The following is a 22,944-nucleotide window of genomic DNA, read 5'->3' as shown; positions in this document are numbered from 1 at the left end:
AATAATTTCTATCTAAATGGAATTTCGTCATTCTCTGGCAGCAATACTTTCCGTTCTCCCCAGCAGCCCTACTCCACACACCCACACCCCTCTGAGGGCCCCCACACATGTACACTGGTGGCTCCCAAGTTGTAATTTAATTGCCTGGATTGTGGCTCACGGTTTTAAGATTCCCTTTCGATTCCTGTTCCATTGTTGTGCTGGGGCTTAACAGAATGTTAACCTGGTAATAGGCGCAGGGGCCTTCCCATTATGTGTCTTGCTATCGAGCGGTTCTGCATGGCTAGTTAAGGAAGATGGCGAGAAGATTAATGAAAGCTGCCTAATACAGCAGAGGGGTGGTAGGTACCTCCGCACAATACTTCCAGCTAGGGCATATTAGAGCTGAACCAGAGCGCAGCTTTCTCCTATGCTGCCACCCCCCCTCCTCCCTTTTCCTTTATCCCGCAACCTTTGAACCCTCCTCACTGTCGAGAGCTGCCAAGAGGGCCGACGTTTTGATTGATGTTGCTACACAAGTCAGTCCTTTTTCCCGTCGAATTTGGCATCTCCACGAAAATAGCTTTCTCCAGCACAATCCGGGCTGGCTTGTAAGTGATAGCCAAATTAACAGGCCCCCAAATGCTGTTGTTTTGTTTTAGCCTTTGTTTTTGAGATGCTGTAAGCATTTGCCACCAAAGGTGTCTTCGTTTCCAATGGGTTGAACACATTGGGCGTAGCATCACCCTTGTGAGTTTACAAATGGGGGTTATGTTAGGACACAGACCCAGAAATCAACAGGATGTTTTGTTTGCTGAGCGCATCTGTTTATGTATTTACGTTTTCGCTGGTCCTGAAAGCACTGCACTGACTTGCCAGTGAACTACTGGGCCCAATTCAAGGTTTTAGTCCTAGCATGTGAAGCTTAAATGGTTTGGAACCAAAGGACCTAAAAGAGCACCTTCCCCAACATTTTGACCCCTGAGGTCAACAATTAAGGGCTTGTTGGTTGTGTCATCACAAGGGGCTGCCCATGTGATGTTGACCTGTAACGAGCCTTCTCAGTGGTGGGTCCCCATTTGTGGAATGCGCCCCCCCCCGTGAGTGAGGTTTGTCTGCTTCCCTCATTATCAGCTTTCAGGAAGATTTTAAAAAACATTCCTGTTTGTCCAGGCTTTTGAAAAATGCTGCTCCTGGCAACCATTAAATCATTGGCTTAGAGAATGTGATTGCTTTCAATCGTTTTTAAAATGTTTTTAATTGTTTCTAGAATGCTTTTTAATGAAATTGATGTATTCGCCCTGGGCTCCTTTGGGAGGAAGCACAGAGTAGAAAAAAATGGATAAATTCTCATCATTGCAGCCATTGCCTCTTTGCTTATAAAGTTGCCCAAGTCTTGAGATCCATGTCTGAGGACCTAATCAGAATTCTGCTGTTGTCAGCACCTCCTGTGACACAGAATGCTGAAGAGCTTTCCTCCAGCCAGTGTCCACCAGATGTTTTGAATCGCCATCAGCCCTAGCCAGCATGGGCATGGTAGTCAAAAACATCTGGAAGGCACCAGCTTGGGGGAGCCTGATTCAGAGCATGGTTGGTCCCAGGAGACACCCATCTGGCCCCCTCTCTGCTCACCTTTCATCAGGTACCTAAGACTTGATGTCTGTGTCAACGGGGCCTTTTTAGACTTCCTTAAATGCTTTATGTTCCTGATTAGGATGGTTGGGTTCTTGGGTTACATTTTAATGGTGCCATTTTGCATTTATTGCTTTTGCTGTGTCTTTATTGGATTTCCATTCAGCCACCTTTGAGCATCAGTGATAGGAAGTTACAGGTAGGTAGCCGTGTTGGTCTGAGTCGAAGCAAAATAAAAAAAATTCCTTCAGTAGCACCTTAAAGACCAACTAAGTTTTTATTTTGGTATGAGCTTTCGTGTGCATGCACACGAAATAAAATAAGAAATAAAATAAAAACTTAGTTGGTCTTTAAGGTGCTACTGAAGGAATTTTTTTATTTTGCAGTGATAGGAAGCTTTGCTACATTTGCATCCCTAAGAACAGAAGCATTTTCAACATTTGTTGAAAACTTCCTTTTGCCCCAATCCTTCTCAAATTAAGTCTGTTTCATTCCGGCAGTTTTTAATTCTTGTTTAAATAGCATTAATTTTAAGTTCTGTTTCTGTACTCCGTTAGGGTTTCCTCTGAACATAGAGCAGTTTATAAATTCAGAAATAAAAATCAGTAAATAAGCAAATGGGGTTCCCAAGTGGTCTCCCATCCAGAAACTGACCAGACCTGGGCCTGCTTAGCTTCAGCATGTCCCTCTTGGACATGGCTCTGTGTTTAGTGTCAGGCTAGAAGTGGGGAGACCCAGATTCAAATCCCTGCTCAGCCACAAAGTTCACCAAGTAGCATTACACCAGTTGTGATCTCTCAGCCTAACCCACCTTGTAGCTTGTTGTGAGGATAAAATGGGGAAGTTGTGTGTGCCTCCTCTGTGTCTTTCTAAGGGGGATAGCATTGCAGTGTCAAGGTCTCAGTGATGCCCTTTTTATAACTCAAACCTGGAGGAGGTTAACAAAATTAGAAGTAATTGGCTCTGGTGCCATGTGCTGTTGGGCTCCCCTCCTTCCACCCCAATAGCCTTGATGGGGACCAACCACAGCAGAAGAGTGATCAGTGCATGGTCATAGACACAGCATGGCAGCTATTGTGTGGTCCCTGATGATCTGGATAAAACCGAATATAGTTACTGAAAATGGGATCAGGAAAGCACATTTTGTGTCTCGACAGTACGTTACTTCCATGTGGAATGCCAGCCACACACACTGGTGGTTCTAGAGATGTATACGGTAGATATGAGCTGTGGCTATTGAATGGTGGTGTGGAGATGTTCAGAAGCCATCTCTTCCTTCAGGTACTTCTGGGCCAGAACCAGATTCTGAAATTGCACTGACATGGAGGCTGCAAAATTAAGTCCCAAGAACTTTAATGTCTTCCTTTGATTCGCCCCTTCCTCTGTTTAAAACACGTTCTCCCTCTAGACCCAGGGAAAGGCCAGCTTCCATCACTGACTACTCTTGAGAGCAGGGCCAACACTGGGATGGTGGATGAGGTGTGCAGGCAAAGATGGGATGGGCTGCAGCTCAGTGGCAGAGCATCTGCTTTGCATGCAGAAGGTGCAACGTTCATTCCCAGCATCTCCAGGTAGGGCTGGGAGAGCCTCCTGCCTGAAAGCCAGGAGTGCCACTGCCAGTCAGCGTGAGCTAGATGGACCCAGTGGTCTGACCCAGTAGAAGGCAGCTTCCTATGTTTGCTGATATCCCTTGGCATGGTGCCATCATATGCTGCAGGAGCTTCATGGCAAAACTCTCATCTCTCGTCACCCATTCCATGGCTTTTCTTTGATGAGTCCCTTTTGAAGACCTGCTGGCAGTAAGTGTAAATGGTACTGAGCTAGTTGGATTAAGGACACGATTCGGTATGAAGCAGCTTTCTCTATTCCTAAAGATGGGCTTTCCCCATTGCTTTTGAGCTGGGAGTTCTATCATATAGCAGCCTGCTCCAAGCGGGTGTGCCCGTCTCCTTCTCACGCACCCCAAAAGGACCCCAGCTTGTTGGACACATCTATTCAGCAATGGTGTGTGTGTGTGTGTGTGTGTGTGTGTGTGTGTACACGCACACAGAGTGCTCCAGAGCACCATCAGGAAGAGACCATTCATTGCCTCATCCTCTTTAACAAATATGTTTGTAGCCCTATTAAAAGCGGGGCTTCATCTATCCTGTCAAAGGCAGCCTGCTGGGTCTTTCTCCCTCTCTCTCTTTCTTCTTTCCCCCTCCCCAGTTTAATTACACTATCCAATTAAAACTCCTTTGCTGCATTTGGATTCCCTTCTCCTTGGGCTTGAGTGGATATGACATTTACAAGGCTCGGCTCTCAAGCAGACAATGGCGTGATTGATGAGGTGCAGACGTGGCAAAGGAGCCCGATCGCAACTGTGGAAAGGCTGCTTAGTGCAATTTGATTTATTTATCATCTCTTCCAAAACAAGGGGGCGGGGGGGGGCTTCTTGCAGAGAGTAAGCTTAAAAGGGATGAGAACCAATGGTGGTTGGGCACTAGAGGACTCTGCCTCCACACCTCCAGAAAGCTTCTCGTTTTAGATGTCAGGAGTGGCAGAGGCAGGATCCGGCCTCCTGGTTTGGAGGCACTATTTGCCATCTGGATGTGAGAAGTCTTGAGTTCTGATCTCATACCACTGGACGAAAAGCAGGCATGCTTTTTTTTTGTCTTAGGTTGGCACCCACACATCCAAATCCACATTTAAAGCACTCTTATATCTCTTTAAAGTTCTGGAGAATCCTGAGAGCTGCAATTTGTTAAGGGTGCTGAGAATTCTAGACCTGTGAGGTCAGAACCCTTAACAAACTACATATCCCAGGATTCTTTAGGGGGAAGCCATGACTGTTAAAAGTGGTATAAGAGTGCTATAAATTTATTGGTGTGGATGTGGTCTTCGAAGGCTTTCAGGGGTGGGGTGAATTGGGATGAAGATTTCTCAGGAGACAAAGATCCAGGTTTAACATGAGTCAACAGTGTGATGCATCAGCAAAACAAAAAACAAATATTATTCTAGGCTGCATCAACAGAAGTAAAGTGTCCAGATCAAGGGAAGTAATAGTACCACTCTATTCTGCCTTGGTCAGACCCCACCTGGAATACTGTGTCCAGTTCTGGGCACCACAATTTAAAAAGGATATTGGCAAGCTGGAACTTGTGCAGAAGAGAGTGACCAAGATGATCAAGAGTCTGGAAACCAAGTCTTATGAGGAGCCATTGAGGGAGTTGGGTATATTTGGCATGGATAAGAGGAGACTGAGAGGAAATAGGATAGGCATTTTCAAATATCTAAAGGGCTGTCACATGGAAGATGAAGCAACCTTGTTTTCTCCTGCTCTGGAGGGTAGGACCCAAATTGAGTTACAAGAAATAAGATTCTGACTAAATATCAGGAAGAACTTTCTGATAGTAAGAGCTGTCAGTGGAACGGCTCCCTCAGAAGGTGGTGGACTCTTCTTTCTTGGAGGTGTCTAAACAGAGGTTGGACAGCCATCTGTCCATAGTTGAGATTCCTGCATTGCAAGGGATGGATAAATGATGACTCTTGGGATCCCTTCCAACTCTACAATTCTATGATTGTATGATTCTGTTATTATCATTCATAATAGTTCTTGTTAAAACTGACTCCCCATGGAGTCTCATCCTTTTATAAAGTCATGATATCCTGTGGGTGTTGAATTCCACTTTGAATCATGTGGGATCATGTGAAGAACCCTCCTCCTCTTGGCTGAACCTCCTGCCAATCCTTTTCACCAGGTAAGGGCCACAGCTCAGTGACAAAGCATCTGCCTTGCATACAGAAGGTCCCAGGTTCAATCCCCAGCATCTCCAGGTAGAACATTCCTATCTTTCCCATCCAATGCAGCAAGGTACCCGTATCTGCCATATTAGGACTGGATGAGTTTGAAAGGACAGCAGGAACTGCCTTATACAGAGTCAAACCAATGATGCATCTGCCAGTGGCTCTGCAGAGCTTTGAACAAGAGTCATTCCCAGCCCCACCTGGAGATGTTGGGATTGAACCTACAACCTTCTGCGTGCAAATCCTATGATTGACCACTGAGCTACTGTCCATTCTCAAAAGAAATAGAGGAGCATATGAGAAATGTCTTATACAGAGTCAGACCACTGGTCTGTCTAGTTCAGTATTGTCTTCTGTGCTGATTGGTAGGAGTCTTTCCTGACCCTACCTAAAGATGTCAGATATCAAACCTGGGACCTTCTGCATGCGAAGCAGGTGCTCTACCACTGAGCTATGGGCCCTTCTCTTTAGTATATATTGCTTCCTGTGGTTAGCACTACACCCTTGCTGTTGGCAGTCCCCATAATCTCATTCTTACACACAGGGAGCAAAAAATAAATAAATTGAAATCAACATCGATCTCTATATTACCCACGGTGACATTCTATTGGAAGGTGGCTCCAGAGCCGTATATCATGTTCTCTAAGCACTCCTGGAAATGGAAATCAATTTGCCCCTCGCAACCCAGAAACTCGCATCTGTCCCAACTAGCAGCAGAGCAAAGTGCCGCTTTGATCGTTTTGCTGAACAAATATTTCACGCCATTAACAGTGTACAATTTGGGCATGGAGGGACATAAAACCCTCACCTGAGTCTCCCTGGCTTTTTGTTTCCTAAATCACTTTTGGGGGCATATAAATCTGAAGCACAGCCCGTCTCCTCCCTTTTTTCAAAGCAAGGGGGTTATTTTGATAAGCCATCGGTTTGGGGGCGGGGTTGCAACAAAATAATTTTGACAATGATCAGAACTAATAATGATCTTCCAGTTTTCTAGTCCACATTTTAACTGAAGTAGGAAGCATTCACCGAAATTAACATGCAGAAAATTTAACACCTCCCCAAAAAAGTAAACATCAATGCCATCTAATTGGCCAGGGAGAGTGCCCATAGGTTCAAAATAAGATGACCGTAGTTACTGTGAGGGATCCCAGACCATGCATAGCTGTGTGTATCTCCATGCTTTACAACAGTGGTGGGAAACCTCATGCCTAGGAGCCAACTCCACCCCACCCCACCCCACCCCCCACAATCCTTTCTATCAGGCCCTCAGGACTATGCTAGCCCCACACACCCTCTGCAGCCACAGCCACCTGTCCTCCCCAGTCCTATTTCACAGGAATTTATCCTTGAATTCAGATAATGCCTTCTGTTTGTCTGGGGAGAGGGTTGTGTGGCTCTATATAGAAATAATCTCTTGTACAGAGGTAGGATTTATATTGATTACTCTGCCCACTTTTGCCTCTAGCCCTGCTTGCCATGTGGCCCTCAGGCTGAAAAGGTTTCCCTATCCCAGCTTTGCAGTGACTGCAGCAAGTATCTCAAGTAATATGTGGCATGCGCAAGTTGGAGATTCCTAATCTTAACTGTATCTTCCAGCCCACTGAAAGTTTTTATCCCATTTTGGAAAGCAAAGGTCCTGGCTGTGGAATATAGTTCTCTCTCTTACTACAAAAGGTTGTGCATGCATGCGTACACACACACACACACACACACACACACAGTAAGACACATCTTCCATGATGGATTGGAACCCCTGCCTCCTGTTACTCTCCCCGCCATAAGCATTATTGACATCTCTGACTCTGTAATGGCCCCCGAAAAGGGCTGACTCTTTAAAAAGCTAAAATAAGAATTTGAAATAAAGTTCCGCGTTCTGCTTCTGTCAGCTGTGAAATACCAGAGCGGAAGAGACGAGATAAATCACCAGATTTAAAAGCAAGAGAGGCCGGCAGTGAGAGGCCTTGCAGGGGCTCTGTGCTCAACAGTAAGCCTGTAATGCAAAGGGTCAGCAACGGTCAGCCCCCTGAGCCAAATCAGGCCTGTGGATAGCTGCCACCCCCACCACCCCTTCCTCCTTGACCCCTGCAGCACTCAAAACTGCCCTAGTGGCAAAACTAGTTTGCATCTCTTTAAATAAAAGAGGGAAATGCCAGAGCCTGTGAAGCGGATGTGAGCCTTGTCGTTGAGCCCAAAATGTGATCTTCCCAGGCCTGTTGCTGCTGTTCCTTGGTAAGCACTGTGTCTCACAAACCCTGTATTTTTGTGCCACCTCTTCCTCTTGGGAGGTGAGTCTTAATTATTCCCACCACACAGATGGAGAGGCAGACTGCCTTCCGCAGGGAGCCCTAGGGTTCTTCAGAAGCTCCTCGGGAGTTTCTTGACAGGAGGGTCAAGAATGACAGACAGGCGTTCCTTCAGCGACAGCTTGGCTGATATTTCCCCCTGTAACATGCAAGGGAGTGTGGAGCAACGGGTTCCTGCAGCACCCCTCCACAGTCCATGGGCTGAACTTAATAGGCACGATGCTAAATATGGCCCTTGGTGGTGGTTGCTTTGTCATCCTTAATAACAGCCGCAATGGGTGATGCTTCCTCACTGCGGTTTCCACCCAGAAAGAACGAAAGGAAGAGGGAAGGATGGAGGAGGCACAACAAGCAACGTGTTTTGCATCACATTTAGTTTGACCCTGAGTATGTACTGTTAGAGTTTGTTTGTTTGTTTGTTTGTTTGTTTGTTTGTTTGTTTGTTTCAGCCTCCACCAAATGGGTTCCCTCCATCTGCTTAAAACTACAACTTTTATTAGCTGTAGTCCATATAATTTGGGGGTGGGAGGTGGCATCCGAATGGTAACAGCTATAGGAAGAGCCTGCTATCAGACCAGTGGCCCATCTAGTCCAGCATCCTGTTCTCACAGTGGCCAACCAGGCCAATAGCAACTCTCCCCTCCTGTGGTTTCCAGCAATTTGTATTCAGAAACATTACTGCCTTAGACAGTGCAGGGAGACAGTGGATGAAGTATGGATGTAGATGGGCTTATTACCTTTCAACCAAGGTTGCAGGTGCCTTCCCTTCACTCTGGTATCCTCTGGGTAGAGAGCTTGGTGGACCTGACACCCAATTGTCCCCTTCCCCTTGACACCTTGCAAGGTTGGGGGAGATGTCATTTGAGCTCTCTCTTCCTTTTGGAGGTGGGGAGGCAGTTCTAAATGAGCCAAAGAGAGCAGACCAGGCATTAGGGAGGGAGGTATTTGTCAATTACAGCTTCTCTCCCTTTTTCATTTTATTTTTCCAGCCAGTTTGCCATGTTTCTGCATCAGCTTGTGAATTTTGTTTGGATGAAAAGCTTTTCATGGAAAAATTGTTAGCCTTTTAGTACATGTATCTATATTCAATGTTGCAGATTTGGTTTCATTTTTGCATTTTGGTATGCCATTTTTCTTAATGTAATGGGTTTTTTCCCTATGTTATTTACACTAATATACACATTTTACACCTTGTTTGTTTGTTTGTTTGTTGGATATCAAGTAAACAGTATATAAATTTTCTTAGAGGAAAAAGAGAAAACTGTATGCACTGTCTGGGGTTGGAGGAACCACACAGCAAAATTTGAAGAAGGGCATTTCAGTTTTTAGATTGTTTTGGGAAGTGCCAGTTAGGAACATAGGAAGCTGCTTTATACGGAAGCTGCTTTATACGGAATCAAACCATTGGCCCATCTAGCTCAGTATTCTCTACACTGATTGGCAGGTGCTTTCCAAGGTTTGGGGCGTACTGGTGATGCCATTGGGGCCTTCTGCATGCAAAACAGATGCTCTATCACTCTACAGCCCTCCCTTAAGACATAGGAGCACAAAAAGCAGCCCTGTATGGAGTCAGAACACAGGTCCATCTAGCTCATCATTGAGTACAGTGACTGGCTATCCAGGGCTTCAGGCAGGGCTCTCTCTCAGACCTACCTTGAATGCCATTGGAGATTCAGCTTGAGACCTTCCACAATCAAAACAGATGCTCTACCACTGAGCTGTGGCTCCTTCCCTGGATATATATGGGGTATATAGGAAACTGCCTTATAACAAATCAGACTGAGGGTCCATCTAGCTCAGTACTGTCTGCATGCTGAATTGGGGGGGGGTAAGGCAGAGGTGTAGAATGGAGAGCGCCAGGTGCCATAGCCCTGGGAGCATATTTCCAAGAGGGCGCACGACAGGCTTCCTCATCAAGGCAAGGTCTTCGTGGCTAGGGTGGCAGCTCAGAGCTGCCCTTGCGTCCATCTGGTTTCCTGAGCTCCTTTGACCTCTATTCCTGAGCACATGGGCCACAAAGGGCAGCTTCCCCCTCCCATGCATTTTTTGGGCCAAGGGAGCCAGGCAGGAGCTTCACCGGAGCAGCCTCAATAGGAGGCCCTTCTCCAGCCTGCCTCTCTCCCTCTTGGCCCTCCTCAGTGGACAGCGGCAGCACCCTTCCCCTTCTTTTCTCTGAGGTCCAGAAACATATTTGTCCCCCAGGGACGAGGTTCCTCATTTTATTCCCAGAAGGCAGGGAGCATCTGGAAAAGGGCCTCTGGATCTGATCTCGCTTGGTGAGCAGGTTTGTGTGTGAGAGGATAGGTGACTGTACCACTTACAACTCTTGCTTTTGGAAGGTCTTGGTGTCTTGCCCTTAGTGCATTTTGCCCACACCAGTAGCAAGCAACAATGCCAAATATTAGTTTTCTTGCATCAAGGAGCAACAGAAATAACCACACACCTATAGACTCCCAGTTTAGAAATATGTACCCCTTTTCATACGATGTGATTGCTCTTTTGCTTCTGTGATTTAAAGTTTGGTTTTGGATCGTCCGCCAGTATTTTTTTTTTCCGGTGGAGAATTCATAATTCCTGATTAGCATGCAATAATAGTGTTTAATTAACATGTTTTGATGAAATATGAAGGTCTCCAGTTTGCTGGCCATATATCAGTTGATTTGGGGAGATCTGGAGAATTAAGCTACTGTAAATAAGGTTTCAAATCCGCTCCCCTCTGGGAAAAGTGGATAAATCTCCATTAAAATGATGCTGTTATTTTTGTAGATGAGTTAAAGTTGGACCTTTGGACTGAACACATTAAAATGAAAATGGAGAGAACAACCTCTAATACATTAAATCTTAATTGCCAATGCATGAATTTTCATATGAATGAAGGGCACCAAGTATCCTGTGTAGGGAAATTCCCTTATGCTGAATAGGCTTCCTCATGAGAAATGGGAAAACTTGGCAGCTATGGTAGGGTATGATTGTGGAACATCTATATAAGGTGTATCCAGAGCAGCCATGTAGGGAACAGAGCAAAGCGTACTTAGAGATTACCCAACAACACAGATGGAGAACCTTTTTCAGGGAAGGGCCATGGTAGATTGGTGGTGGAGCATCTGCTTTGCACACAGAAGGCCCCAAGTTCAATCCTTGGCATTCCCTTGTAGAGCTGGGAGAGACTTCTGCCTGAATCCCTGGAGACATAGACAGTGCATGTAGACAGTACTGAGCTAGATGGACCAATAGCCTGACTCTGTACAAGGCAGCTTCTTATGTATTCGGTGCCCACCAAAACAGCAGAGCATAAACTTCTCACTGCATACTCCATCTGTCACTGCTTCTTGAGGAGTCCACCCGCTACCTGGCACAGTGTTTCTAAACTTAAAATAATCACATTTTGAAAGCTTACTATTACCGCCGGCATACCCCTTATGGGGCAAATATTAGTTTGGGGTAGCTTTAGTAATACTATTTTATCTACACGTCCAGAATCTCCCAGACATATCCACGATTCATCTGTCAAAAACAGTGTCCAAAAATTTCCGGAAATCAGTAAAAAAAAATGTCCAGTAAAAACGGCAACCCATGTCGGAAGTGTTGATTATTTGGCGAATTTCCTTAAAAGAAAATAGCTTGGAAACTTCAACAACTTTTGTGTCTGGATTTTCACTTTTTGGAGTATGGCAACCCTAATTTTATCTATGAATGGATAGGTAGATAGTTGTATATACGCGTGTGTGTGCGCGCACACACACACATATTCTCCTTGTACCCTTTTAAACCCTTTTGTATATCTCCATGGGTATGTGTACCACTTTGGGAAACACTGTCTGAGAATATTAAAGCAAACTTCCTTTCCCTAGAAACTCCCTAGCGTCTGATCCTCAGCATATTAATTTGGATCTTCCTTTTGATGGGGGCAGGTGGAGTTCGTAGCCAAACTTAAGCTAGCACAGAACACATATAGCTTTATTTCATGCAGTATTATATTTGAACTAGATATTGCTGAGTTTTATTACAGTGTTTTTGTAGTCCACTTGGGTGTTAGAAACCGAAGTAAAACCTAGATTAATAACTTAACGTCCTACTAGCACCTACATAAAACAACATGTAAAATACCCAGTATTGCTGTGATTGGGTTCCTGGGTTGGGAGGGCAGGCTCTGTAGAATGACAGTCATAAGATTAGCCAGCTGGGGTGCTTAATCAAGGAAGAATCATTCAGCTGCTTCTCAATGGCGAACACTGATGGGACTTGTAGTCCAATTGATGGGACTTGTAGTCCAGAGGAGGGCATGGGCATAGCTGGGGGGCCAGGGAAGGGCTGCTGCCCCCCAATCAATAAAAATACATAGCTAACTGAGGTTCTCCCCCCCAAAAAAAAAACCCCCACAACAACCCACAAATGGCCTACGCCCTCCCAACAAAAGTCCTGGCTGCACCCATCTTGGAGCTCACCTAGTCAGGGAAGGCTGTTCTCAGGGCCTGATGCAGCCAAAGAAATACACTTTGAAGTTTCATTTCCTCAAAGGGGCGTGGCTAAAGGATGGAGGGGAGGGGATAGGGTGCCCTCCATGTTTCCCTCCCCTTTTTCAAACAACATTGCATTGAGAGCACTTTACTGATTGAGAGCTGGAGTGGGTGGGAGCAAACATGTTCAGAAGCCATATTTTCCCCTGTTAAATAATACAGAGAGCCATTGTGGTGTAGTGGTTAAGAGCGGTAGACTCGTAATCTGGGGAACCGGGTTTGCGTCTCTGCTCCTCCACATGCAGCTGCTGGGTGACCTTGGGCTAGTCACACTTCTCTGAAGTCTCTCAGCCTCACTCACCTCACAGAGTGTTTGTTGTGGGGGAGGAAGGGAAAGGAGAATGTTAGCCGCTTTGAGACTCCTTGGGGTAGTGATAAAGCGGGATACCAAATCCAAACTCTTCTTCTTCTTCTTTATTGAACCTTTATACATAAGAAAAGCCCTGCAGGCCCATGGCCCATCTAGCTCAGCATCCTGTTCTCACAGGGGCCAACTAGAGGCCTGTGGGAAACCCAGAAGCACCACCTTCTCCACCTGCAATTTCCAGCAACTGATATTCAGAAGCAATAGCATCTCCAAGCATCACAACTCGTAGCCTTTGATAGCAGCTGAGCTTATATATTGAGGTGCTGCTTTTGTTTTGTTGCAGCTTCAATCATTCCTTAGCAAATCAACCTTTCATTTTTATTTTACTTTTAAGTCCACCACCTCTCCTCCACAGGCAATGGCAATTACACATCGGGAACAATTTGCAATATCCTTTTTCTCCCTAACTAGGGTGCTTAAGCAGGAATCCAGTCCAGGGACCGGCTGGCACCCAACTAGCCATGTGGCAGATATTTGCATTTTTTCCTCAGGAGGGGAAGCTACCGGGGGGGGGGGAGAGGGGGGAGTGAACTTTCCTTGATAGGAGTTCAGCCTCTCTGGTGAGCCACCCCTCGCCTTAAATTGAAATGACATGGGAAGGCTGTCAGACTCCCTCCCGCCGTCTGTTCTGCCGATGGTATGCTAAGATCGCCATCTGTGTGCTCTTCCCTCTCCACTTCCTGTCATGCCCACGAGCTTTTGCTGAAAGTTTTCAGAGCAATCATTCCCAAACTGTCTGCTGCTGGGGAACACGCAAAGTGTGCCTCAGGAGAGAAGGGCCAGTTTTCTCGAGAGAAGAAAATGAATTAAATAGCGAAAGGCTCCCAGTCCAATCCAAAGAAGATTATCCACAGAAGAGTCTGGTCCCTGAGTCACTGCATGAGTCCCAAGCCTCTCCTCCTTCCAGTCAGCCTCCACCAGGTGTCAGAAACACATAAGATGCAGTGGGATCGTTTGATCATGCTCAGCGCAAAGGTGCAGCAGAATTCTATGCCTTGCAAAGGAGGCTCCCTGCTGCCTCTCTGTGCAACTTCTCTTGACTTGCCTTCTTCGACCCAAGAACACAAGGATTCAGACAGAGATACAGTGGGTAGGCTCCTCAGAAGGCAGCTAGTTCTTACTCTTCTGGGCAGTTCTGGGCACAAGCCAGCCAAAATGATGCCCTTTTAAGTTTCTTCCATTTCAGTGATGAATGAAACATCTTTCTCATTGTGTCCCCAATTTTAATTCAAGGGAGGTGGTGATGGGGAATAGGTTAAACACTTATTTTATTTATTCCAGAATGGGCTTTTATGAACACTGCATTTTGTCACGTCAATCTTTTCTTTTCTTTTCTTTCTCTCTTTAATTCCTTTAACAGGCCATGCAATTTTTAAACTCGCATATCTAAGCAATCACGACTACAAACATCTCTACTTTGAGTCTGATGCTGCTACTGTCAACGAGATTGTGCTGAAGGTATGTGGCTTCCAAAGAATTAGTTGTTGGGGTAGGGTTAGGGGTCCATTTTCTGGGGGGTTCCAGTTTAATATGGCCTGGGTGAATAAATACTTGCAAGAAGCATCCTCAACAAACGGGCAAGCATCTGGTTCTCAGTACTACACTTACACACAACCTTCCTTTTCTTGCTTCTGAGAATCCAAGCATTGCTCTCACTTTTGCTGTGTTAAAAGCTGGAAACGTGCTTTTTGTCTAAGCGAAGCATAGGAAGGTCAAAGACTCACTCATAAGTCATGTGCCAAGGGCCATGGTTTTGCACTCAGGCTGCGAAGTCATGGAGTACTCTTAGTCTAGCACTGGGGAGTTTCAGCCATCATGTGCCACAAGGCAAGGGTAGGTCTACTATGGAAAGATGCTTACTGAACATCTTACTCAAAAGACCACACACAAGTAAGTCAAGGTACAGTGGTACCTCGCCAGACGAATGCCCTGCAAGACGAAATTTTCGCAAGACGAATTCGTTTTGCGAAAAATTCATCTTGCGAATTGTGGTTTCCCATAGGAATGCATTGAAATTTAATTAATGCGTTCCTATGGGCAAAAAAAAAGAAATTTCAATGCATTCCTATGGGAAACCGCAATTCGCAAGACGAATTTTTCGCAAAATGAATTGACTCGCGGAACAAATTAAATTCGTCTTGTGAGGCACCACTGTACAGGCTACAAGGAAAAGCATAAATATACCCAGAAGGTTTAGCTAGCTTGATTTGAAAAAAGCGCTCTCTCTCTCTCTCTCTCTCTCTCTCTCTCTCTCTCTTATCTATCTATCTATCATCTATCTATCTATCTATCTATCTATCTATCTATCTATCTATCCTCTCTCGTTCTCTGACCTTAAATACCAATCATTTTGAGGCCAAGAACTTGCGAAACTCCTTTACTGAAACCTGGTTCCTATAAGTGCCTGTCCCCGCATGCAAAAGCCTCCGAAAGGATGTAGCATCTAGCTGTAGAAAGCATCGTCTAGCCCTTTCTTGCCCCACTCTACAAGCTGCTGTCAGAGTCTGAATGGTTTGTCAGCAGCTTTTTCCTTTCCCCAAAATCAAGGTAAGGATAAGGCTGCAAACGGGCACCCTAGTAGTGCAGTATGCTTGTAGTAGTTGTTGGCACTGGTAGCTACTGCAAGTACCTGGGAACTTCATTATGTATAGATAGGCTATTGGTTAAACTACATCTGGTTCTTTCAAAAGAAAATGTGGGGGAAGGGCTGAGCAGCTGGCACACTTGGACCAGAAACATGTGTCCCCCTGCTACCTGACAAGTTGGCATGGGCCCAATATTTATCTGATGCACTCTACTGTGCATTCAGACTTTATGTCACAGAGTCAGGCATGATCTTGACCTTGGAGGAAGCAGCCAAAAGTGAATTCAGCATGGACCTGGTGCCTTGTCCTTCCATTTCATTGGAGACAAGTTTCCCCTCAGTAAAGAGCCAGTGTGGAGTAGTGGTTAAGAGCGGTAGACTCCTAATCTGGGGAACCGGGCGTCTCCGCTCCTCCACATGCAGCTGCTGGGTGACCTTGGGTAGTCACACTTCTCTGAAGTCTCTCAGCCCCACCCACCTCACAGAGTGTTTGTTGTGGGGGAGGAAGGGAAAGGAGAATGTTAGCCGCGTTGAGACTCCTTTGGGTAGTGATGAAGCGGGATATCAAATCCAAACTCTTCTTCCCTTCTTCTTCCTCCGCTATCACATGCTTTTAGCTTCAGCCAAGCTCCCAAACACCCACGACCCAAGCAGACATCCACCTTGCATACAGGTGGCCTTGGCTAAGCAACGGCCCTTTTGAAGGATTTAACAAATGGGAGTGTTCTTTGAGCATAGTGTGGAATATTTAAGCATGCATCCCACTGCACTTGTGCCTGGTCTTTGTTGCCGCTGTTCGTCTTGCTCAATAGATTTCAGGAGCGTTCCATTAAAAGGATGAGTCTGCTCTTGAGCTGAAAAACTTTTGGGTACCAGTTTTCTGATTCTAGCTCCTGGATTGTGGGGGTGAGGTGCAATCAAGTGAGCGAGTTTCATTCCCTCCTTTACAGAGAGCCTTTTGCAGTTCTCCAGTCTCTGTCTTTTCCATTCAGGCTTTTGTTTGTTTGTTTGTTTTGAAGGGAAATCTTTCTCCCTTTTTTTATTGCTACGGTTTTACTTTCTTTTCTTTAATTTAAGGAAATACAGCTTGCCTGCACACCCTGGCTGATTTACTTTCTGAAACGAAGGCACTTAATGCTGTTGGAAGGTTAAACGGAACTTGCTGCCATCTATTATTTTTATGGCAATTTAAAATTTTCTAGTGATAAGCTTTATGTGCCATTTCCAGTCCTTAACGTTTTTCCCCCCATGTAAAGCTTATGGCAGTGTTCAGTAACTGACATATGCTAAGGAATATTGGTTCTCGCCCACCACCCAAGCAAAAAGAAAGAGCTCAGTGCAAACTCTCATCACCAGGCACCCACTTTCCCTCCTTTGTCCTTGCCTTCACTATTCACATTTTTACAGCATCCCTAGGAGAGTTTTTGGCATTTTTTGGAACTCTAAAAATATTGGTATGTTTGGAGGAAGAGAGGTGGGAGATCATGGAGGGTGTAAGGCAGGCATCCCCAAACTTTGGCCCTCGAGATATTTTGGCCTACAACTCCCATGATCCCTAGCTAAGAGGACCAGTGGTCAGGGATGATGGGAATTGTAGTCCAAAACATCTGGAGGGCCGAAGTTTGGGGATGCCTGGTGTAAGGCTATCAATGGTTGCTAGCTATGATGGCTATGTTCCCCCTCCACCAGTGGAGGCAGTCTGATTCTGAATATCAGTTGCTAGGAATCGCAAGTGGGGAGAATACTTCTGCAATCAAGTTCTGCTTGCAAGTTTCCCATAAGGACACCTGGTCAACTACTGTAGGAACAGGTTGCTGGACTAGGTTGCCTGACCCAACTAACCCCTTTAACTAATGTTGTCCTTGATTTTTGCCTATTTAAAAAAAGGAGTTAAGATCAGTGAGCCCTGCTTCTTGTACTCCCACAATAGCATTGGCAACTACATACAACCATAACTGGGCATGGATTTGATAACCCCAGTTTTTCTGTGAAGGTGGAGGAATGATCTTGGTCCTCAAGGCTGTCAGCTGTCCTCAGAATTTATTTTGTTATTGTTGTTACTGCTGTTGCTGTTTATTGAATTTTTCTACTGCCCTTCATCCAAGGAACACAGGGAGGTTTGCCGTATAAAAACACAAAAATGCATCACAAGCAGAAACAATACCCGCCCCACCCACATAGTTCAAAAGGCCATAAATTATTTAATTAGCCAAAGGCCTGGGAAAAGAGAAATGTTTTTGCCTAGCACCTAAATATATGTAATGAAGGTGCCTGGTGAGCTTCCCTGGGGAGAGCATTCCACAAACAGGGAGCTACTGCAGAAAAGGCCCGTTCTTGTGTTGCCACCCTCCAGGCCTCTTGCAGAAGAGGCACATGAAGAAGGGCCTCAGATTATCACAGGATCTGTATCAGTTCATATGGGGAGAGGCAGTCCTTGAGGTATTGTGACCGTGAGCCATTTAAGGCTTTATAGGTCAAAACCAGCACTTTGAATTGAGACCAGAAACTAAATTGGCATCCAGTGCAGATGGGCCAGGGTCAGTGTGATATGCTCAAGCCGACTCACTCCAGTGAGCAACTGGCCATTGAATTCTTCACCAGCTGAAATTTCCAAACCCCACGTATAACATGTTGCAGTAATCTAACAGAAGCACACTAATTAGCAAGTAATTAGGAACACAGGAAGTTGCCCTACCTAAGAGTCAGGCCACTTCCTATGCAGCTTAGAACTGTCTACCCTAACTGGCAGCAGCTCTCTGGGGCTTCAGATAGGGATCTCCTGGTCTTTCTTGGAGATGCTGGGCCTAGGACCTACTGCATGCAAAGCAGATGTTCTGCCACTGAGCTACACCTCTTCCCCCAAAGACTGCTTGAGCCTTGCCTACTTCCAGTCATCCTTCCTTATGAGGGATGGGTAATTTGGACATTTCTCTACGGAGTCAGGCATGATTAAGTTGTTCATACATTCCCATTGCTAAGGCACAGTAGAACTGTCTTGCCTGTTGTCTCTCTGTCTGAGTCACTGCTCTGAGCTTGTCTCCTTCCAGTGCACACCCAAGGGATTGACTTACACAGCAACACAGCAGAGCAGATTCTTCTGAAAATGACTCAACTTTATACCTAATGGTTTATCACTTTCTTCCCCCCCCCCTTCCCCTTTTCTAATCCAGAGGGGGGAAATGAACTTTGTCAGTAAGATGTTTGGGGCACAGAGATAGCATTGAGTTTAATGGTATAATCGTAAGAGTGTCAAACTGGGACCCAGGAGACAAAGGTTCAAATCCCCACCCAGCCACGAAGCTTGCTCAGTCACCTTAGGCCAATTGGGCTTTCTCACATCTTGGTCACCTCACAGGGTTGCTATAAGGGGAGGAGGAGGGGAGGAAGAGCCATACATACTGCACCATGCTTCATGGCAAAATGGTGAAATAAAATGTGAAATATACTAAATTAAAATCAAATGAAATTACTTTCTGGTTGGCAGGCAACTCATCCAAGTGAACTAAGTCACATGCAACATACAGAAAGTGCAACCTGGGTCGTGGTGATGATTTTGTTTGGGGTTAGCTGGTTCATGAATTCTCTGATTAATCCATTTATTTCTGTAGAGGAAGGGATGGAGCTTGGTTCATACTTCTCCAATTAGATCCTTTGCATGATCAAGAAATAAAAGACCTGAGACTCTACTTGCCACGAAACCCTCCATACATACATATGCATGTGCATGTAGATATATAGCTATTTAGATATATTCTTTGCAATCCACCCCTAGCCCCCACAGCTTCATCTGCAACAGAAGAGAAACACCCTGCGGTGCATAAAATTGGGTGAGATTTCATGCCACAGCATATTAACCAGCTAATGGCGGAGCAAAGGGCGTTTTTATCTTTTGATTTTTGCATTAACCTTCCATTAAAATTATCTATGTGATTATCGCCCAAGTACTGGGAGATAATAAATTTTAAGGAAGAGCTGGCTTGCTAAATATTATTTAAAAATGCCTCCATCAAGTAACATGTGCCAAAACATCCTGGACACACACACACACAAAAAAAAACAACCAAGACCACAAACTTCGTAAGGAAAGAAGTGGCCTGGTAGAAGTCCTTTTATTGCAGACTATTTAATGGAATGTGTACAAGTCAGTTCTACTCAGAGGAGACCCATTGAAATAAATGCACCCAAATTAGCTATGCCAGCCAATTTCAGTGAGTATTCTGATTAGGACTTACACTGGATACAACCCTGAGTAACAGTGTTTATCAGTCAAAGAGTGATCAGTGCCACAGAAACATAGGTAGCTGCCTTATACCAAGTCAGGCCTTTGGTCCATCTAGCTGACTATTGTCTACACTGACTGGCAGGGGTTTGGGGCACTCTCTACCTGTGGGTTTCAGGAATTGAACCTGGGACTTTTTGCATGCAAAGCAAATGCTCTACCACTGAGCTCTGTGCCTTTCCACCTCAGGATGTAAACATTAGGGAAAGAATTGTCTCTCTAAGCTGGCCCTGTAGGGGACAGAATGCTATAATCAACTAGGCTGCTGATTTTGGATTGAGATGGGGTGGGGTGGTGGGAGAAGGACGCTGGACAGCCTTCAGGTGCCCTCCAGGTGTTTTTGACTACAACTCTTATTAGCCCCAGCCAATACTCGGTTTCTTTTCTTTCTTTTTCTTTTTCTTTTTCTTTTTCTTTTTCTTTTTTTGTGGCAAATGTCAAAAACCAATTCTTGGAAGGATGGATACCTTCCCAGTGGTAAATGGATGCAAAAAACCATGGGAGGCCGAGATTAAATATATTTTTAAAAAATCCCTTCTAGGATAATCTGCCTGCTGTGAATCAAGCCCTGTTTGAAATCAACGGGGCTTGTTTTCCAGGTAAGCCTGCTTAGGAGCTAGGGCGTTAACATCACACGTGAAAATGCTTTTGCAATGAGGCAGGATTTTCTCATGCTGCTGCCTTAGAAGTGAAACAGCTCTTCCTCTGTGTTTTTTCCCCAATAGGTGAACTATATCCTGGAATCCCGTGCCAGTACAACACGAGCAGATTACTTGGCTCAAAAGCAAAGGAAACTGAGTCGAAGGACCAGCTTCAGCTTCCAAAAGGAAAAGAAATCAGGGCAGCAGTGAAGTCTAGACTACCCTGCTTGGGAATAAATAGAAAACGCTCCCTCTGGGACAAGAGGGACTCATGAATTCTGGTGGCTAGTGGCCAGCCAGCATAGGAATTATTTTACAGGTATTATTTTACAGGTCGACATGACATATTTTACACAGCCGCTTTTGGCAATGGGCCTTGCCCTTTCATAGGAAAAAAAAAAGAGCCATATCAGCCCCAAAGAGGACACAGTTGGGCGTTCAATGTCTCCGGCTGGGGCCAAGTAGAGGCCTCTATAGTCTTGACTTCTTTTTTGTTTGTTTGTTTGTTTGTTTGTTTGTTTGTTTGTTTGTTTTTTAATGTAGAAATCTCCAAGGTACAGTTGCAAGGAAAGTGCCATAGGATCCGCAAAAAAATAAAGTCCAGAGGTGAAAACCGAATGGCCCTTCTTTGTAGCCTACACACATGAGCACACAGCTCACAGACAAACCCACAATGATAAACGTATCGCTGCTGACATGATCAAATTTCCTAAAAACCAACAAACATAGGACAAATGTATCCATTTTTGTTACTAATAAACCAATTGTACTCTTTTTCAATGTCTAATTTCAACGATTGGTTCTTTCAGTGGTGTGGTCAAGGATGGAAAAGTCGGCTGGTCTTGTTATCCCAAATTCATTGTCTTCTGCTGTGAACCATGTACTGTTTTTCTTTACTCTGAAACATACACACATACATATATCAAATCATCCATTGCTCTGGACTCTTCATGACAACAGAGAAGAAATTCAGTTGTTGCATGCAGTTTTATTTATTTTGTAAAAACCTACCTAATTGGCATTTCTCAAACCAATACATGAACCTAAACACTACTATCCTTTGAAAATCAGATGCAGCTCTCCAACCAACCAGTGTGTAAAGAAATGCATGTATTGGAGGAAGGAGTGCATTAAAAATAGGGGGAAATAGCATACAGAAATACATTGTATTAACTGAAACTACTTACAAAAAATGTGTAGGTTAGACAAAGCTGCACACAGCAATTATTGGCGGAAATTTGCACTAAAATGTGGACAAATGTCCGTCCGGATTTTAATAAGAAAATTGCGTATCACTTGCAGAAATGTGGAGAACTAACTGAATTTAAGATTGGAAAAATGAAAAATAGAGAGAGCCAAAATTGGTAGGTCAATTCATCCTTAGAGCAGGGCCAGGGATGTTGTCAGCAGGGAGGGAGGGGTGTAGGATAAATCACATGTCTCTGGTGAGCCAGAGAAGAATGTAAGAACATAAGAACATAAGAAGAGCTTGCTGGATCAGGCCAGTGGCCCATCTAGTCCACCATCACATTCTCACAGTGGCCAAACAAATATTCCAGTGGGGAGGCAGCAAGTAGGGTTTAACCACTCCTGTCTCTTCTTCTGTGGTTTACAGCAGCTTCTTTTCAGATGCATTGCTGCCTTGGGCAGTAGAGACAGAACATAGCCACCACAGCTAATAGGCTGACCTGATTGCAAGCCCTCTCCTCTGTTAATTTGTCTAGGTTGTTGACCATCACTGCTTCCTGTGGGAGCGAGTTCCATAGTTAAACAACCGGTATGCACTGGATTAGACTCTTTGTCCTTCAAGAGATTGGTAGAGTATTGAGCTTTTTTATAGCACTTCAGAGCACTTCCACTGCACCCCTGCATCTATCAGGTGGATAGACTGTCTCAGGTGGAAGTGTGTTGTCCTTTCTGGATCTTGCCTGCAACAGAATGAGCTGATGAGAGTGCTGAAGTAAACCACTCAAAATGCCCAGAAAGGTCATTTTCAATGCTCAGCTATGCTGCTTACCGGTATATGTATATGTATATCCCTGCAGATAGAAAGCTAGCTCAGTTAGCAAAAGGTGGTGATAGAACCTGTTTGTTTCAGGTGCCCGAATGCCATTTTGCAGGGAGTTTTTTGGGGTAGTAAAGGTAAAGGGGCCCCTGACCATTAGGTCCAGTCGTGACCGACTCTGGGGTTGCGGCGCTCATCTCACGTTATTGGCCGAGGGAGCCGGCATACAGCTTCCGGGTCATGTGGCCAGCATGACAAAGCCGCTTCTGGCAAACCAGAGCAGCACACGGAAACGCTGTTTACCTTCCCGGTGTAGCGATACCTATTTATCTACTTGCACTTTGAGGTGCTTTTGAACTGCTAGGTTGGCAGGAGCTGGGACCGAGCAACGGGAGCTCACCCCATTGCGGGGATTCGAATCACCAACCTGATCGGCATGTCATAGGCTCTGTGGTTTAACCCAAAGTGCCGCCTGCGTCCCTTTTGTGGGGTAGGGGAAACTATTAAAAAGAGAAATCTCTCCACCTACAATCTGAAGTGGTTTGACCCATTCTACCACCTCATTCCACGCCTGTCCTCCTACAGGTTTTCATTGATCCTCCGTACAAAAGCCCTGTAGGGTAGTTCTGGTTTATTAACATGAAAACAAAACATTGCAATGAGGGAGCTGAGGCTGAGAGACATGAACTCCAGCTTCCATCATCCCTAAACACAAGCCATGATGGCTGAAGCTGATGGGAGTGCCAGCAACATCCAGAGGGTGCCATGTTGTCTATTTGTGACCTCCTAAATTCATGGCTCAAGCCAAGTAATAAGGTATGGTTTCAATTGTAGATCTCCCAACTCACACC

General features: G+C 45.1%; 1 protein-coding gene across 35 annotated transcripts in view; it reads left to right on the top strand.

Annotated features, from left to right (window-relative positions):
- Nucleotides 1–20,862, top strand: part of MAPKAP1 (MAPK associated protein 1) — a 204,625-nt gene extending 183,763 nt beyond the window's left edge. For 28 of the 35 annotated variants that reach the window (XR_015948704.1, XR_015948703.1, XR_015948710.1 and 25 more), the window contains 2 exons: nt 13,945–14,042; nt 20,173–20,862. Coding sequence is in view for 27 of the 35 variants with exons in the window: in XM_088664903.1 (XP_088521029.1) it covers nt 13,945–14,042; nt 20,173–20,298 (224 nt within the window). In the remaining 8 variants the exon portion in view is untranslated. The remainder of the gene's footprint in view (nt 1–13,944; nt 14,043–20,172) is intronic. The other 7 variants (XM_088664904.1, XM_088664902.1, XM_088664928.1 and 4 more) reach the window with 1 other exon arrangement.
- The last annotated feature ends 2,082 nt before the right edge of the window (nt 20,863–22,944 follow it).

This window comes from Zootoca vivipara, chromosome Z2 (assembly GCF_965207765.1).
Source record: "Zootoca vivipara chromosome Z2, rZooViv2.hap1.1, whole genome shotgun sequence".
Classification (NCBI taxonomy): Eukaryota; Metazoa; Chordata; class Lepidosauria; order Squamata; family Lacertidae; genus Zootoca; species Zootoca vivipara.
The sequence above is the reverse complement of the archived record's forward strand: the minus strand, read 5'-3'. Positions and strand labels throughout refer to the sequence as shown.